General features: G+C 41.1%; 1 protein-coding gene across 1 annotated transcript; it reads right to left on the bottom strand.

The window, feature by feature from the left end:
* Window positions 1–2,608: 2,608 nt before the first annotated feature.
* Window positions 2,609–16,228, bottom strand: etnk2 (ethanolamine kinase 2). The gene is made up of 9 exons (XM_053315362.1): window positions 15,896–16,228; window positions 8,813–8,950; window positions 8,573–8,694; window positions 7,858–7,998; window positions 5,459–5,601; window positions 4,371–4,454; window positions 4,120–4,280; window positions 3,933–4,006; window positions 2,609–2,697 (listed from the first exon to the last, which is right to left on the bottom strand). Exons 1-9 carry the CDS (start codon window positions 16,040–16,042, stop codon window positions 2,625–2,627), a joined length of 1,083 nt encoding a protein of 360 aa, XP_053171337.1. The 5' UTR covers window positions 16,043–16,228; the 3' UTR covers window positions 2,609–2,624.
* Window positions 16,229–19,833: the final 3,605 nt, after the last annotated feature.

Raw genomic sequence — 19,833 nt, 5'->3', positions numbered from 1 at the left:
TCCCTAAAATAAGGTCCCTCTTGATTATTCTCAAATTAAAAAATGCGCTACTGTTGCAGATGATTTGAGCTTTTTCCCCCAAGACAATTTCACTGATAGGTTTTTGCTCCAAATATGTATTTTTGGCCATTATATAATTACATCGTTCAGTAAGTAACTCTTAAACCCGTTTAGCCTCACACAGCCCTAAAAATGAGTTTGGAGTCACATTTAGAAGGCTCTGATCATCACTTTTAAGGATAAGCATCACTGACACATTTCAAATATGCTATACACGCATAACATGTGTCATCTCTCACTAACGACCATTAATATCTATTAACATGTGTCTGTTCTCAAGAACTGCTGCTCATCTGGTAAATTATTAAGACTATCAGTTATATGACACCCATAGTGCAGGACAAAGGTCAGAGCTCAGTGTCTCCCCCTGCTGGGTCAATGAGGGGCTTTCCTTTCCTTTCCTTTCCTTTCTTTTCTTTCCTTCCTTCCTTCCTTCCTTTCCTGGACCTTGGTATGAATGAACAGCTTCTGATATGATCTGGAGCTCAGATTCATTCATGAATGTGTTGCATTTGTCAAACCAGTCTAACCAGATCAGTGATTGCGTCAGTGATGGGGAAGGAGTGAATTCGGTGCAGAAGCCAGTGTTTGTGTATTGGTTGATTTTTTCTTTGCATGTTCAGTATCAGTATATCTGCAGGTACCCTTTTATAAACTGTAATTTAAGGCCAGTTGAATAAAAGAAGGGCCGATATCTGATTTAATTTAAGACGATTATAAAGGTTCTTAAATTATTAATGTCCAGAATGAGAAAAAGAACAGCTGGAATGAGTAAAGTCCAACTACGCTCATTAAGACAGACAAGATGTGTAATTTACTATTAAACCTGTAGAATATTAACTGAGTGCAAATAATCCTGGTAATGCTTTATAAGGCATGTAGCATTTTTGCTTTCAGATCTCAAGGATCTCGTGTGTGTCTTCTGGGTGTTTCTTAAGTTTTTTTTTTCTACTGAAGTGATCTCATGACAGCAGCACAGCCCCCAGATGACCCAATCCTGTCTTTTTTTAATGAAATCTAGACTTGTGATTGCGTAACGAAATTGGGCTCTGAATCTAGGATGGGGATGGATTAGGGGCGCAGGTCTGAAAGCAGCGGTCTCTGATGGATGCTGCGTGGCAACAGGTGTTACTGCTTCAATCTCAACAGATGTGAAACAAAAGTGGGGCGAGATCAAAGATAGTAACATGAGGACACAGGAGGGCATAAAGTGGGTGGAGGAAGGGGGGCAGGGGGGGCTGAGGTTGTGATTTTCCGAGAGGTCCGGAAAGTTCAAGTGGAAAGTTTAATGGAGCGATTCGCCGTCACCATAAAAGTCGAGAAGGTGGAAAGAACGTACACAGAGTTTAGAGTGACATTTACGTAAATCCCCCTCTTACTTTTTTTTTTCCTCCTCCCCCTCCTCCTTCAGCATCGCTTCCCAATTCAACGCAGAGCAGCACTCACTAACGCAACCCAAACTTGACGAGTCGTTTCACCTGAGATGTTAAATAATCCGCAATGTCATCACATAAATAAATAAATGCACATTTAGCTACTCTCTATCACTGATTGCTATAACACAATAGTGATTCAACCTATAGCCGGTCCATGAAAAGCTTTCCCCATTCGCTGTTCCACACACACTCTGTGTCTGACAGGTCCTTCATAGGGGGGGGCAAAAACTCCACTCGCACACAGATAAGTTATATTTCACATTTCTAGCAGCAGCGGCAGCAGCCAGTTGCTTGGAACAACTAGAAGAGGAAGTGACAGTCGGCTCGAACGGCACCAGTGTTTGACGAGCTCTCGGAGAAACGCTGCAGCTACGAGCACTTAGCACCGAAGATGGAGAAAAATATTTAAAATTGAAGTGTTAAAAACGAAGAGGACACACCACGTGCAGAACCTGAGGAATCCCAGGTGAAACGGGTCTGGAGTCTACAGTAACTATAGCTGCTGCGGAGGCAATAAGTCATAAAAAGGAGGCTGCAGCACTGAGCCACAGACACAGTGCACATAGAACAAGATCAAACTCATCAGTCAATGGCAGCACCAAACCCTCCCTGACCTTCGTTACCAGCGTTATGGAATATTTTGGCGCCAGTGTAACAGACAGTGAAGCAGGTTTTTTCTTTAGTCACTGAGCTCTACCCTCAACTCAGACTGCTGTGCCCACTACGCCCCTTACAGGGAAAGCAAGATGTCAAGTGTATCGAGATTAATGAAGAACACACACACACACACACACACACACACACACACACACACACACACACACACACACACACACACACACACACACACACACACACACACACACACACAGAACTCTGGAAGATTTGTAATTTTTGAGCTGGAGCTGTGAGAGATAGATAGAGATGTGGAGCTTGGAGGAATGAAAAGAGTAATTGCGCTTGTTGCAGAAAAAGAATGCCAGGTAGAGGAAGCAGGTGGCCCATCAGCACCTGGCTTTGCAGAGAAGAGTTCCCACCCTATAGGAAGTCCTGGGATAAAACCCGGACTGCCCCCATTTCAATCCTCTCTCCTCTTCTCAGTCTGTCTTCCCCCCCTTCCATCTCCTCTCATTCTGGGATCTGCAGGGCCATCACTGCAGGTTTGGTCTTGAAGTACTGGTTGAAACGTAGCACGGCGTACCTGCAAGAAGAAAAAAGAAGAGCGAGGAGGTGTTACATTTAACCACATAGGAGGACTCATCGTGACCAAAGTTTGAAAGTGGAAGTTTAGTAAGCAAGTTAGGATAGATAACTCATGTCAGCACTGCTATTTCAACACCTGATGAGTCATGGGCAGTTCCTGTTGTCTAGATAAGATTAGTCGTCTCTCTTTCATTGGTTCAGTTGCAGTGACAGCTAGTGACCAGCAGTCCTGTAATGTTACCTGGTTATTTAAATCACGATGCATGGTAACTAACATATAGAATGCTGAAATCACACATGACCAGTACCAGCACTGTCAATCATAAGGATGGGTTCAATAACATTATCTTGAATGTAAATCCAGTATCTAATCCAGTTATGAACACTGAATAATTTTGAATCTTGATGTGTTTACCTTCCAACATTTTCAAGTCACTAAAGGTTAAAATAACTACAACTGCAACATGTCTCATCATATGTTTCCCATTGATCTGTGCTAATATAAGCATAAGGACAGATAAAATGTTCCATAAATATTTGTTTGCATTGGAGCTTAATGGTTTTCATGTGTTTTGCTGACCAGGGACTAGATCCGATATGACCCTACCATCAGAAACCATCTTAGTCAGTCGAATCCGAACATTCACTGAAGAACATTGACATTTCTTTCATCCCAAAAACAGTCCACAACCCAAAGACATTCAGTTCACTGTCACAGAAACCTCAAAAGAGTCACATATAAGAAGCTGGAACTAGCTTCGTTTTTCTTAAAAAATGACTCAAAACCGTTGGCAACCGATCAGTTAATCATCTACTAATTTCAGCTCTAATTTGTACCAAATTGTTCCACACTTTCTATAAAATGTCCTAAAAAATTACTTAAAAACCTGCAAATGACTCAGAGAATTTAGTATAAAATGAAAGGACCTTCTCTCAGCAAGGTGGGAGTGATTGGGTTGCGGTTCATGAACCTCCTTAGGTCTCCCTCCTCTGTGTGAACCCACTAGGGGAGGCAAACCCGTTGTGTGTGTGTTCCAGGTGTGTGGTCAGGGAGTGTTAAGTGCTATGGACGCTCACAAAAGAAATGAGAGACACGTTTGGCTTTTGAGGTTTTTGGTTTCACTCTTTCATAATGTACCGTTTAACCCACACTGACAGATTCTTTTTGAGACGCGTGGTCCCACCTATCACTGTAATATCCCACACGGGTGGTCACCACACACAGATGCTTACCCGAGGAAGTCAAAGTCGATAGTTGAGTATTTGGCCTGGATGAGCGCCCAGAAGCCCCAAAAGAAGTGAGAAGCCTTAAAAGAGACAAATCGGGTATTAGATGCGGTCGAGTAATGTGAGACACTGTAGGTGTGTGTGTGTAAGAGATAGTGTGATAGTGTGTGTGTGTGTGTGTTTTCCTCCTCACCAGTGCAAACTTGTTGACCTGTACATAGAGCGTCTCCAGCTCTCTCTGGCTGACTTCTTCGGTTTTCTTGGTGAAGAGTTTGTACGCCTGTAGATACACCTTGAGCCACTCCATCTGCATCTCCCGACTGGGGTACAGCCCGAAGTCTGGCTCAGACATGCCTAAGCACACACACATGCACACAGAATAAGCCATACTGGATGAATTTAACATAAACTCTAATGGTCAAAACTGACTGTGGTTCCACAAACCTGCAAATTCATTGAAGTGGTTGCCGATGTCGAAGGCCTGGTAGTTGTAACTGGAGTACTCATAGTCTATGAAGCGGACATGACCTGAAAGACAACAAGAGATTTTCAAGAGATGTCATGATAACTACTTTTATTGGACGATATATTGTCTCAGAAATAATTGCGATATACAATATTATCATCATTTGATCATTTTATACCTGATATAATGTTAATATAATAGAATAATAATACAAGGGGGCAGGGAGTGGGATTAATTATCAGCATCAACATGATGATGTTGAGAATTACATTATTGTAAGATAAGTCAATAATGTAATTATTGTGACAGGTCTAGCTAGGTCAGAGTAGGGCTAAGCAATATAAGAAATGTATTTGATCAATTTGAAGTTTTGTTTTTGCACAATATGAAACGTGTCTCAAGTTATTACAACATAACTTGGACAAAAAGGTTATTTTCAGCCAAAAAGTAACATAGCAGGCAGCTGTCTTGAATCACGACAGTCCTGTAAACTGTGACATTATTAGTTAGACTTCACGCTCCAGGTGGCTCGCTATTTCTGAGTATCTCACAGTGAAAGTAAGGGTCACAACTATTAGAGGAACAGACTGAAAATGACTCTGCACACTGATCTGCACTCTCACTTTCTGTTTGTTGACAAAGTATCATCTCTGGTTATGATCAGGTGACCCTGCAAACTAGGCTCATATAACTTATAGCTACTGTTAGGAGGGAATTGGAGCCGGTGTCAACCTCTGAATGGCAAATGACCCTCACTTCATCATTGTAGCTGCCCTTTAACAGTGTAAGTGATGGTGTATGGGATCTACTTTTTTTTTCATTGCTGAGGAAGGAGGGGTTGATGTCTGGTTTTGATGGGCAGCTTGACAGATGTCGAGTAAGGTGTACATTTCCCATTTTTTCGATTCTGTGCTTTTTTAAGACTTTTCAACACCTGATATCCTGTTTCAACTGACACAAATTTATCTTCTGGATCTAATCATAGCCTAACTTTAAAAAGTAGCCAAAATTATATTTACAGCTATGTCAACATGTGCTTTTCCTTCTCTGGATAAAGGCTACCTACCCTCTTTGCTGTTGTGAATGATGTTCTTGCAGAGCAGGTCATTGTGGCAGAGCACCACGGGGGAGCCCAGTGTGGAGAGATGCTCCTTCATCCACACCATCTCCTGCTCCAGCACCGCCTTGCTGGGCACCTCCTGCTGGATTCTGGACCGGGACCACCAAGGAGATGCAGGGAGAGGAGCGTGAGACAGAGAAAGAGATGGAGAACGGTCAACTTTTTGCACACTCTGACCTGATTTCAGCTTCTTTTAATACTATTATAAACACTTGCTGAATATCTGCAGTAAAACAGTTGCAGTAAATAGTGTAGACTTAGTTGTTACTGACGAAACAAAACAGCCTGTTCTTGTTCTGGTTATGTCTCAAAGAGGGAATATATGTAACGTGAAAACAGCTGAGACCAACATGTACGGGCAGCACACGGGCTCAGTGGGGCTGAGCTGCTCCTGGGATCCCAGTTACAGAGAAACAAGCAATCAGTGGACAAATCATAATGCTGCAGCGTGCTCCCTAATCACTATGGCTGCTCCACTATGTCTCCTGTGAAGAAGCCGTGTTCAACTGAGGTTTATATGGCTCCAACTTACCTCTTCAGACCATTGGCAGAAGCTGAAAGTGATATTATTGGCTAGTGGAGAAAGGGTTAAGTCGCTGAGTTGGTGTCCTAGCCAACCAGACTGGTGTGTGTGTGCTGAGCAGAGACCCCTGTGCTAACTGTAATGGGCTTAAGGGGCTTAACCCACAGTCAGCTTGATAGCAGGAGAGGGAGGTTGGGTAAAACACTCTGAGGGAATTCACACACACACACCCTCTCCTTGGAGATTTCTACCTGGCTCTCTAGCTCGCTGCCTCTGCTGCTGCTTTACCTGCTGCCTCTTTTAACTCCCTCACTGACTGCTGACTACTTACGTTGAATATTTGCATCTCAGTGAATATCTGCCTGCTCTTTTTTGCTCGACGCTGCTGTGCAACAAGTGTCTGCCGTCCAGGAGCGGGACACTTTAGCTGTCTGCGTTACCAAGGAAGAGGGTAAAGTGATCTGATACACCGAGCTGAGCAAACATCTGCTGGCCCCGCCGCATGCCTCAGACTCCCTAATCCAGTCGGCTATTATTGTTACAGTTATATAAACCACATGCTGGAGTTAATCTAATAGCCATCAGAACAAAAAAGATATCAGCTGTGACTGGGCAGCTGGCCAGATTATGAAACTGCCCACCTTTGTCAGGTCTAAAGGTCTAAGAGCTGAGATGCAAAGCTGACCGTCTTCAACCTAAAACTCTTGGGAATGTTTTTCTTTCCTCGTTCCCAGAAATAAAAATACTAGTTCGTATAATGCCTCTGTCAGTATCAAATGCCACACCGTCAGAATATGTGTGTGTGTGTGTGTGTGTGTGTGTGTGTGTGTGTGTGTGTGTGTGTGTGTGTGTGTGTGTGTGTGTGTGTGTGTGTGTGTGTCAGCTCAGGAGTCAAAAGTTTAGTGAGTTTGTTCAGAGCCTGAGTCTGAGTTATATATCACAACATCTGTTATAATCTTAGGCATTAGACATTAGTTTGCCTGCAACATCTGGAAGTAGTGTCATATTTTATATATGTTTTTGGTTATAACTGCATAAACACTACAGGCTGTATAGATTTCCTGCATGTTAGAGTGGCCTCCACACTGCCCCACTCTTTTATTATTAATTTTATTCATTGGCTTTTAACTCAGTATGAGAGTTGTCTTTTGTCTGTTACACTAGTCTTTGTATTTGTATTTGTGCTGTGTTGCGTTTATGTTTTTGATTGTTCGGCACTCTGGTCACCTGCTGTTGCTTTTAGATGCTTCATAAATAAATTTGACTTGACTTGTTTTAAATAATAATACATATCACCTCTGAACATGTTAATGCTGAAATAACATGTCTACAGCCATGCTAGCGGCTCTGTGAGGCTGCACTTGTGCAATTGATGCTTATTAGGTTTATCATGGTGGTCACCATTTGAATTTAGCATGTTAACATTTGCTTATCAGCACAACTGAGAATGATGGCAATTTCATTACTTTTGTTCAGATTGTTATGTATTTGATCACAAAACAAAGTATTAGACAATTTAATTTAACCTCTGCATAAGACTATAGGACTACAGACTACATCTATTCTGTATGTAACCTACATTATGTTCTAAATCAAGAAGCTCTGGTAGAAAATTAGACAAGACAACTTGTTTTTTCCCGATGCTAAAATATTTAACTCTTAGAATATATTAGGGCCAGGGGTTAGATTGCCTCTGCCCTCATAACTAGCCTAATGTAATAGGCAAATCCAGCTGTGTCTCATGAGCTATTAGCATTAAGATCACAGCGTGTGCGGTGTCACAAGAGGAGGGTCGATTTCTTAGAAGCAGCTGAGATCTCACCTGACGTTGGAAGCTTGCTCGGTGAACTCTGTAGCAACCAGGGAGAAGTATTTTCTCATCTTGATCCAGAGGTTGGGTTTGGGGATGCAACCGTTGTGTGCGTGGATGGCGTGGATTCGAGCCATCTCCCTGGCTATCAGTCTGAGAGGATACACACACACACCCATGAAATAAATAAGGTTATCATAAAGGCTAGATTTCAACATGCACACACTACTTAGCATTGACTTTGCTGTATTAGTGTAGCTTTAAAGAAATGACACAGTCCAATGCCACACTGCCCTGCAACAGGATTATGATAGTTTTATCTGCCAGGTTAGATGAGGATGAGTATCTCTTGCAGTGTTCCTGGTAAGAGTCTTAATGAAAACTGACTGACGTAGATAATGGGCGAGTGAAACAATGCCAAGGACTGTTATGAGTGCTTTACAGTAATTTCTGTACAATGATATCTTCTGCTCAAAAGCAGTAGTCGGCTTTTTGGCAGTATGGTTCCACCAACTACAATTTGCATGTAACTCGAATGCGTTTCCTTCATTTGCCTCTTCCCTGTGTCGTGTCTGCATTGTGTAAGTCGAGGTTTTTTCATGGACTGTAGAAAGCTAGGATTGTGAGTGTAATATGACACTGCTACCTAGCACTGTGGTAGAATTGTACCACCTCTGAGCTAGGTCAGTAAGTCCTGAACAGTCTCATGATGCTCTCATGTCCTGACCTGAGTAGGGTAGGATCTCTGACATCCTGTGTCCCGAGAGCGTCCCCCTGCATGAACTCATAGCAGATACCGTTCTGAAAGGTGCAGTAGAGGCGGGGGGCGCAACCATTAGCGTGCAGCACCTAGAGGAGAGATGCAAACACATATAACACATATGAAATAGGTGGAGAAACAATTCGGAAGCAGCTATTGATTTACTGAGGCAAACTCAGAGGAGAGCATGAACTCATTTGACTCTACCTGAAAGCTTTTGAGCTCATTGTCTCTGTCCACAATCAGCTCTGTCTTGTTCCCGTATACTCGGACCAGGACTACATCGTCTGGACTATCGTCCACGTAGCAGCCCACCAGCTTGTTGGTGGTCCCGTCAGTGAAGAGCTGGAAGAGGGAGGTAGAAAAGAAAACTCATAAATTCATACATTATGTCTGCCGATGTCTGAACATTGCCTACAAGATGATGCCCTCAACCTCAGAGTCAGGATCACCATGCAGCTCTGACATACATGAGATAAATGTAGTAAGTAATGGAACTCCAGATGTTTCAAACATTCAATCGTATCAAAAGTTATACCATATGTGATTGACATTGATAATAAAATTCCAATAACATTAATAAACTGTATTGCTTATTTCAAACCGAGAAAGACACATTGCATCAGGCTGCAACTTGAGAACTATTCAAATATGTATCTCCAATGATATTTTTCATTATCTGAGGCTGTATTCAGACCAGTTTTTTTCACTTCTTCAGTCTGCGGTTATAATTACATGGTTTAGTAACCATACAACAGCCTGAAATGAAATGGTCTACTCTTCCACTGCTTAATCTTTCCTCTATTGAATGCCTTGCTCTAAAATGTAAACCTCCATGCACCATGAAAATGGTTTTCATCTTCTGGCTCCCCAAACCAAACTCATCTGTCCTCCCTGAGATACACAACCTCCCCGTGTCAGCCTGCTCCATGTCAATCAACACTGCCATTGTTGGTGACGTGAATGTACATGTCGACAAAGCCTCCTGTCATTTTGCAGTGGAGTTCCTGAGTCTGACCATATGTTGTGGCTAGAAGCACCATGCTGATGTCCCTACTCACACCAGGAGGTCCACACTTCACTTGGTCATCTGACTCCAACTCCATAAATAACCTACAGGTCTATGATCTGGGTGTGTCCAACCACAAGGTGGTCACAATGGCTTTGACAGTCCTGTCGCCCCCCTACTAAACATCAGATGTTTTCCTAGACCTAGAAAAGCATTGACCCAGCCATAATGACTGTGGACCTCCAGCATATATCACCTGCCAAGCTTCTGTATCAGTGGAGCTCTACAATACATCTCTGAGCAGTGTCTTTGATCTTCAAGCCCCTGTCACAAAGCGTGAGGTCAATGTTTCATGCTCTTATCTCTGGTTCACTGACGAACTGTAGAAAATAAAAATAGCTGGGCATGCCCTGGAATGATGCTTCAGACGCTCTGGGCTCACCACCTATAAACTGGCCTTCCATGAACATCAAAAGGACTTCATTGCAGTCACTCCTGACAACCCTAAGCATCTTTTCCCCACCATAAATCATCTCCTGAAGCCGCAATCATCAGCTACAGAGGAGCAATGTAACAACTTCACTGACTTTTTCAGAACCAAGGTCAACAACATCCGGTCTCCGGTGTCCAGCTCTTTCCTCTTTGCCTCTATCTGTCATCGACACTGTGGGATCTCACCATTTGTACTCTAATTTATTGGCAGAGCCACCGTGAGGAAATCCTCAGGAAGAGTACTTGTGCCCTGGACCCTATTCCCACAACCCTGCTCAAATCATACATCCCCATTCTCAGACCCCCATCAAAACTGTCAACCTCTCCCTTCAAATGTTACCGTTCCACAGTCATCCACCCCCTCCTCAAGACGCCCTTGCCAGTTAAAGACCTATCTCCAACCTCCCTTTTCTGTGCAAGGCATTGGAGAAGATGATTGCTACCACCTTAAGCACAACAGCCTATTTGAAAATTTCAGTCAGATTTTCATTCAACACTAAAACATCTTTGCTCAGGGTTGTGAATAACCTGCTGATGGCAGCTGATGCAGGGTCCCCCTCTCTCCTCATTCTCCTTGATCTGAACGCTACGGATTATACTATACTCTTAGAGTGCCTCCACACCACCATTCAACTTTTAGACTCTGCACATTATTGGTTTCATCCCTACATTTCCAGTAGGACTGAGTATGTCTCACTGGGACGATGCAGGTCTAGATTGCTGCCTGTTACCTGTTGTGTTCAGCAAAGGTTAGTTGTCAGTCACCTCTGGTTTACCGTCGACATACTACCCCTTGCAACCGTCATCAGCAGACATGGGATGTCTTTTCATTGCCATGCTAATGATGAACATCGACGCATTTCACTTTTGACAGCCAAGACATAGGGCATCCCCATTTCCTCCTCAGTCACTAATCTAGGTGTTAGGTTTTATAAGTCAGCTCTATGCTGAATTATTGCACTTCTAGTCTTCTGAGTGCTTGTATCTATCCCTTTGGATCTTTTTTGTTTGTTTGTTTTTTCTAATGTTCCCAGATCTCTTAATAATTACTGTATAAGCTGCAGTAAACCTGTTTTCCTTTAATGTCTGATCAAATCTTAGACAATTTTATTTTGGCAAAGTTCGTACATGACTACTTTTAACAGTTGAAATGGTGACATCCTTTATTAAAGATTCCATCTATTTTTTATCCCATCCGGACATTCTTTTATAGCATATGTTGTTATTATCATTATTATGTACTTAAGGTGAGCACAGAAAAGCAGATGAACGTGAAAACATTGTTCCAATGTCAAAAGTCTGCATCATTCTTTACAGCGGAGCTCAAACATTCAAGTGAAGAAACAAGAAGGAAAACACTTCAGTTGAGAGGGACCTGAGAAAAATAATCATTTATATTCCTCAAATTAAGGTATTTTAAAAAAGTCATTTATCAATACTGAAACCCACAGCAGATGGTGTTTGTGTAACACCTTTGTGACAGTAAGCAGTTGAATCAATTAACACCTCTTCTAATATGAAATGTAAGCAAAAAGCACTCTATGCCTGAAGCAAGGTGTTATGCTGAGATCAGATTTAACAATATTTTTGTCTTTCATGTCAGATTAGGTAATCATAGTCTCATAAATTCTTGCCATGTCTTGGCCAGCAGACTGGTAAAGATTACAAGTATGACCTGACCAATCATAATTCAAGACTTTTTGCAAGTTCATAGGTCGATGGGGAGGAGGGTCAACTATTGGCAATCACGTCAACAGAAGTACTTTGTACAATATTGGTAGTCTTGTTTTCTGAAAAGTCAGAGAAGAAAGAAGAAGTGATTGTAGACCTGTTTCTGAGTTTCACAAGGAGGACAGTATGTGCTGTCTCTCCTTCAAAAAAAAGGTACCTAGGTACCAGGTTCTCTGGATGTAAACAGAAGGTCTTGTGGAGAAAAAATGAGACCAACTGGTCAACATCAAGGAACATGTTGGACTTGTCAAACCTAAAAAATCCTGACATGTTAGACTTTTCATTGGGGAGTCGTGGAGCATCCCAGACGCCACATCGCTGTTCTTCGATTAAGTCACACTACAAGGGGTGAAAACGCTTATTCGTCATTCCTGATGCTCATATCATATCAAAATCTGTCTGAATTCACATAGTCAGATCCCAGCATAAAAGCATCATCCCTCCAGTGGGAATCCGTGACCGGTCCGTCCCACCGCAGTGAACACAATAACAACATACACACGGCCTGCATCTCCCCCGGCCCAGACGCTCACTCACACATATCTGGCATTCCACGCGTGACTGACCACAAAGATGGGCGCGCAGGCATCCCTGTTATGACCGTACATACACAAGCATACATGCCTTTGCTATCACATGACTGATCCTGTCTACCCGCCACACAATACGCCGCTAAGACCGGCAATCAATACATCGACAGACAGCGATAAGCTTGGACCCAGACAGAGCCATACACTGCCTGTACGGGACAATGATGGTGGCGCTGTTTTATTTCCTATTTTTCAATCAAAGGGTCTATGATCAGTGGTGTGACTGCGCCGCCTGAGGCGGCCTTTCTTTGGCAGAGATGAATCACTCTGTCTTCAGTACAAGGAGGCCGTTGCTCTGTTGCTATTGGCACTCTCTTCTGTTCAGGACCTCTCTGTGTGTGTGTACAGTGTTTGCAAATTGACAATGTGTATTTACAGTAAAAGTCTTCCTGTCCAGGTGGCTTGGCTAATCAGGTGTTTCTGTCAACAGCACTGCCCTGCTGTTCTTCACCACATTTAGGGCTTCCTGCTCCCACCAAAACAACAGTCCCACTGCTCAAGAACATCCTCTCCGATTCGTCCCAATAACACTTTTTTTCTCCCCCCCTTTAAACCTCTCACTTTCCCTCACTGGGAGTACCAGCTGTGACCTGGTTCAGTCGTGCAGCTGTACATACGAGGTCTGTCAGACAAAAGCATCCACAGCTTGTTTGGGTGGTGGTCATTGAGAAAAGCTCTGCCGCTCTGGCCGTGTAGAGATGGAGAGGTAAACACTGTCGCGACCTCGGCTGCAGGTGTGTCGGCGGTGGGTGGGGGTTTGGGATCCAGAGAGATTAGCGGGCAGGATGTAAACACATGGTTGCCGTAGCTGCGTTCTGACCGGGCCTGACGAGAGTAACGGCAGTAAACGGTGTTATCGTGTCCGCACTGTTGGAGCCAATTCCAAAGACTTTGACCCGGCCATGACACATCAGTCACACAAATCTTTTTTTATAAATGATTGCTCGTCGACACATTTGTGTGCTAACTTCTGGTGGTGTAGTGAAGGAATAATAACCATAGACTCCAAAACGTACACCAGGAAAGGAACACTTGTCTTCCTACACAATATAAGTAGCAGCTAGATGGTGTTTTATTCTGCCAAGTAGTTTTAATTTAGCTTTTATTTTCATGTGCCTGCATGTCATTGCATGTATGTCACTTTCTTGTGAATCACGTGAGTTGTTAAGATTAATAGATTTCCTTGTATCCTATCTGACACACTGTTATCACGTTAGCGTCTATCATGAAGTTTATAGTGATGAGAAACACTTCACGTACGTCATTATGCAGGCGTGCATTTTGAGTCATCCAGAGAAGACGTAAGCCTAGACAGTGATTTACAACACTTTTTCCCTGTTTGACGTCACCCTTGTCATTCAGTTAAAAATACACTAATGTATACTGTACATAACACTTGGGATTTCCATAGGAGAGAATAAACATAAACACAGACCTAAGGCAGGGTAATATGACAGAATTCAATATCATGATAATGCTTTATATTATTAGAATCTCATGTCTGTAAAAATAATCTTCTTGCCCATCTGACAGTCCAATATATTGCAGAGAGAGTTGAAGACCATATAAATCACTATCACTAGAGGGCCACATATGATCATACACATATGATATAATTATTGCACAGTCATGCACAAACCCCACACATCTGTACTGGATGTGGGTCTATTCTTGAATAGTTTTAACACATGCTCTGAGGTCAGGTCCTGCACAGTCACATACACAAATTTAACCCTCTTATACGTTACTAAATAGTTATTTATTGATATAATGTTACACATTACTCAAAACTGTTTTTAAAAAACTGACGTACATGGAGTAATACACCCATTTTCATTATGTAAGTGCAAAGAAAAAGGCTTGATTATGCAAATAAGGCTGCTACACTGTATCTGTAATGTACTGATATTTTATTTACTGATACCTTATGCTACACACTCCATAAACATACACTGATTTGTTTTACTACTATTTAACATTACACTAGTAAAGTCAAGTAGAGCCAGACTGAAATATCGGTTAACCGATATTATGAGCCGATATTGGCCTATTACAGATATATCGTATTGGCATATATGTATGTCTTATATGCATCGATATTTTTTCAAAGTTATATAGGCAGCATATGGTTTACTGCATACATATATTTTTTGTTGTAAGTGATTTATTATGTATAGTAATTTAAAATTATTGTGTTGTGATATATATAGTTAAATTGTAAAATGATTCCATTACTTATCTTTATCACAAGTGTATGATGCCTACTACATTGCAAAAAATGTGCTTTTTATGTACATATTCTGTATATGTAAGATTATCGGCTGATATATCGGTATCAGATTTTTTTTAACTCCCTAATATCGATATCAGCTCCAAAAATCCAGTACTGGTCAGTCCCTATACACCATTAACCACATTTACTCTGGGGATTGGAGTCTGGGTACGACTGGTGTTTGGAGAAAGTTCAGGAAGCAAAATTTAAACATTTGTTCTTTATCTGAATGATGAGTTTCATGTAGGCATATTTTAAATACATGAATTGAATGTCATATTAATAGATAGGTAGCTAGATGGATAAATAAGGACCTGCATATTAAGCCAGCTATTGTTTGTTTTGTTTTCATTAATTAAAGTAGCCTACTTAAGTGTTAACCAATAACATTAAAATAGCTTTTGGTCCATTTTAGTTTAAAATACTGCAAGTGCATTGAATTAACTTCATAGACTACTGCCTCCTTACTAAGTATTACATGTGAACTACATTACATTACATTAGGAATCTTTACATTTTCTTCCTCAAACCCCTCAGGGACCTCTAGTGCCCAGAACCCCACATTAACTGCTAATGCCTGCATTAACATCAACACACTGGAGTCACACTGGATAACAAACCAGAGTGTAAAGACATAATAAAGCTAAGAGTGTATATCAGTGAGCAGTGTGAGGTCACCCAGCTGTAACAGTTTTCATAAGGCGTGTCTGCGTCCTTCACAGAGCTATTAACTATAATGTTTCTCCACCAAACTGACACCACGTCACCAACAGCTGATACTAAGAAACCAGCGTCACTTGGCTTTAGTGCTATATTTAGTGCTACATGTTTTAAACTATGGACATATGAAGCTGTCAGTAATTATAGCTAATTATTTTCCTACCGGCTTTTTGAGGGCAACTTACTTACGAGCGTTACTTTGCTAGCTTAAGAGTTCAAGACTGTAAGCGTCTTGCTAGCTTGGCTACCAGATTATTTTCGCTATAAAGACTGAGACATAGTATCAAAAACGACATGTCTTCGTTGAGGAATGAGGCAGTGGCTTTAGCTAGCGTTTAAGTGACATTAAAGTGTCCTCAGAGTCGTGTTTCTACGGGCCTCCTCCCGGCTGCTGCCCGGTGATGCTGTGGAGCTGTCAGTCTTAGCCTAGCCTAGCATCCTCCGTGCGGCTAAGTTATCTTAGCGGCTAACGTTACCTTGGTCTTGACGAGGCTGGGGTCCCACGCCGGTCTCAGCTCCTTGATGAGCTTCATGGCCCCCTCCGTCACGTTGTGTTCGTCCACGAAAATGGGGATTTTTCTAATGACCGGCGAGCCGACAGGCACATGTATCTGCGTCTCCATCCTGCAGCCGTTTATCTGTACCGTTAATCTCCCGAGCCCTTCACAGATATTTCTAGATACAAGTGTCGCCTGGTTCACAAGCAGCTGGATGATGGTGTGTTTTAATGAGTGAATGGAGGGTTGGTTTGAGAGGTATATGTTGCGTGACGGCTGCTGAATAGTGAGGGCTTAAAGCAGTGAAGATGTGCGGTCAAACTGCCTGGTGTGTGGATGCTTGTCGCCGGTTTTCTTAGGAGCAGTCAGCCAACTGCACCATTTCCTCCTACTTGGCTCCGCCCGCCTGGGATCATCCGATTGTACCGCCGGTTGAGACGCACCACAGCTGAGCACGCCCATTGTTTCCGAGTGCTTCCGAGGGAGCCCGGATTCAGCCGAATGAACGTTCATGCTGGCTTCAGGGGAAAATTAAGTTTTTTAAAAATTCTATCGATAATATCTAGCCTATTGCTTATTTTATTAAAACAACCAGTAATTTGTCATTTCGACTAGTAAAACCCATACTTAAGTAAAAGTACATAAATATTATGAGTGATATAGTATGCAATATTACAGTAAAAGTAGTGCTTTGGTCCCTCTGACTGATATATTGTTATATATTAAGACATCATTAGATTGTTAATAGTGAAGCATCAGTGTTAGAGCAGCATGTTACTGTTGTAGCTGCTGGAGGTGGAGCTAGTTTACACTACTTTATACAGTTAGCTAGTTTACACTACTTTATATAGGCCTACAGTTAGCTAGTTTACACTACTTTATAAGTTAACTAGTTTACACTACATTATATACAGTTAGCTAGTTTACACTACTTTATACGAGTTTACACTACATTATATACAGTTAGCTAGTTTACACTACTTTATACTAGTTTACACTACTTTATATACAGTTAGCTAGTTTATACTACTTTATATACAGTTAGCTAGTTTAGTCCAGCGGTTCCCAACCTAGGGGTGGGGCCCCTCCAAAGTGTCAGCAGATAAATGTGAGGGGGTTTTTTTGGACTTTTTCTCTTATCTTTGAAAAAAAATCACTATTTGGTGGAGCTGTTAACAACTCATAGACATCTGAAATGTGAGCCTGACTACACACTGCTTTTTGTAAGATGTCAAATGACAAAAAGGTTGGAGACCACTGGTTTCATCTTTAACAATGTGATGTATTTTAAAAGCTTGTTATATTATCAATTGTGTCAAATCTTCATCTGAAAAGTAACTAAAGCTGTCAAATAAATGTAGTGGAGTGGAAGTATAAAGTAGCATCACATGGAAATACTCAAAACTGTACTTAAATACATACTTGAGTAAATGTACTTTCTACCACTGGTGGTGTGATGGTTTGGCCTGTCAGAGAGGCTGTAAATGTATATGTGTTTGTGTTTGGGTGGTTATGTAAGGATTGCCAGGATACTGAGAGCTCTAGCAAAGAGGTGTGAATAGAAAGGAATGCACGACTTGCTCATTTAACGAACAGCTTTATGCAAGAACACATCAGGTAAGTGACAGTGGTTTGGTTATTGGTTATGAATGGCCAATTTACCATCAGTTAGTTTTTTATTTTCATGAGACAACTATCAATACATTTAATTATTATACTTTTTTAGGGCTGCAAATATTGATTATTTTTATCATTTGTTAATCTGATAATTGTTTCTTTGATTAATCAATAGATTGTTCAGTCTATAGAATGTCAGAAAATAGTGGAACAATGTTCATCACAGTTGTTTCATCCAACCAAACACCAATAAACCCAAAGAAATCCAATTTACAATTGTAGAAGACCAAGAAAACCAGTTATATTCACATTTTGAAGATAATTTATTTTGTAAAACACGACTCAAAACAACTGATTATCAGAAAAGTTGCTTATCAATTCTCTGCCTATTAACTTATTGACATATCTATACTATTCTTGCTAAGAGCGCTTACAAAATGACCAAAAATAGTCATTCATGTCCTGTGAACAGAACTACATAGTTTTTAAAAAATCACTTACTTTTTTTTGCTGCTATAAGTAATAGCAGCAAAATGTAAGTAACATTTGTTATTGTGAAGAATACCATGGAGTTAAATTATTATTTTAATGTAGCAGCTGGCACAGGAAATGCTTAGTGTAAATACAGTTAGGTCATTTGTAAGAATCATCAAAAAGCAAGTGCAGTAAAACCTACAGTATTTCCATCTACACTGTCTCAAAATTGCACTTGAGTACAGTGCTTGAGTGAATGTAGTATGTTATTCCTACAACTCCCATCATAAGTTTACATGAACTATTACTTTACACTAGATACAGACACAGTGGACTACACAAATACTCAGCCTCTACTGTGGCAATAGCAACTCTCAGCCAAACGGTGGCAGTATAGTAATGAAAATGTGTGTGGTGACAATGTGGTGCATACAGGGGGGACAGGTTACAGGGATTCCTCCAAGATACAGTGAAGTATTGATATCAATACATTCATATCATTCAGTTATTTCACAGATAGATCAAACACTCCAAATAGTTATATACTGTTGGCACTCAGGTAAGCATGTGGTGCAGATATTTGATCTTATGACGAAGATTTTGGGTTAACCATTTAAAAAGATAGAAGGAGCACAGCTATTTCTATACTATATACATATAGTATATCCATCTTAAACACTCAATATTTCAAAATTCTACCACTGAGCTTCTACCTCTAGGCTCAGGACTCTTCTACCAGTGCTCACCATGACTCTGCTGTCTGTTAATGTGATCTTAAAGTGTGAATCAAGCCATACAGTGGTGGACAGGACAGGAAAAACATGCTGGGATATCCGGTCACATTAACGCTGCACCATCTTATATTGCTGGAGGCAAACAGCAGGATAACTGGTGTGTGTGTGTGTGTGTGTGTGTGTGTGTGTGTGTGTGTGTGTGTGTGTGTGTGTGTGTGCGTGTGCGTGTGCGTGTGCATGCTCAGACTGAATGCATAAACAAGTCCACAGGAAGTTTGTCAGATTTTTGTCGATGTGTTTACTGTTTGGGAGCAAAGAGACATTATTGAGCCTTGATAAAAAATGTGTTTAATCTTCTCATAACATTCTTGTAACAGGAGCCAGCACTGCAGAATATGAACCACAGTGCTGAAATCACTCCAATCGCTTACAGTAATCATCTTCAGTTTGTACTAATAGTCTATAAAACACTTGATGGTTTGGCTTCTCTGTACATTCATGATCTGTTTACTGCACACAGTCCAGTCACACCTCTCTGCTCTCTCTCAGCTGACGGTGGTTTTTAACTGGATGTAGAATAAGATGACCTGACATCTGTCACAGCTGACTCCATATTCAAAAGTAAACTCAACTTTTCTACTTTTTAATTCATATGATTCACTACAGAGGTTGTGCTTTTCATATGTGTATCCTTCTGTGCGTGTCATTTCCAGGTTGTAATCAAATGTGCTGTTTAAATTAGATAAAATAACCTTGTGTCAGTCGTCTCAGTGTCAGCGTATCTATTTATGACTTACTGTATTTATGACATTTGTATAGTTTTATCCATATCTCTGATGTCATGTTTCAATAAGGATATTATTATGATGAAGATGAGAGAGAGAGCTGATCTTATAATATCTCTATCAATATATTAACATCATTACTGTGTACAGTATATTGTGCTGTGATTTATAGCATAAGTCTGAAATGTTATTTATTTTATTTTTTTTTTCATGATGACAGGTATTACTTTACGGTCAAGTATTAATAGGAGAGAGGTGGCTGTTGCAGTAATAAGCCAACACCTTATAATGGCTTTAAACTCAGCTG

Source organism: Scomber japonicus, chromosome 3, assembly GCF_027409825.1.
Source record: "Scomber japonicus isolate fScoJap1 chromosome 3, fScoJap1.pri, whole genome shotgun sequence".
Lineage (NCBI taxonomy): Eukaryota > Metazoa > Chordata > Actinopteri > Scombriformes > Scombridae > Scomber > Scomber japonicus.
The sequence above is the reverse complement of the archived record's forward strand: the minus strand, read 5'-3'. Positions and strand labels throughout refer to the sequence as shown.

Excerpts from the sequence above, each read along its gene's own strand:
- etnk2 (XM_053315362.1), bottom strand. The coding sequence starts at position 16,042 with ATGGAGACGCAGATACATGTGCCTGTCGGCTCGCCGGTCATTAGAAAA. Across the intron at positions 7,999-8,572 it reads AGAGATCCTACCCTACTCAG|ACTGATAGCCAGGGAGATGG; the intron begins GTCAGGACATGA and ends GTATCCTCTCAG. Across the intron at positions 4,281-4,370 it reads CCACTTCAATGAATTTGCAG|GCATGTCTGAGCCAGACTTC; the intron begins GTTTGTGGAACC and ends GTGTGTGCTTAG.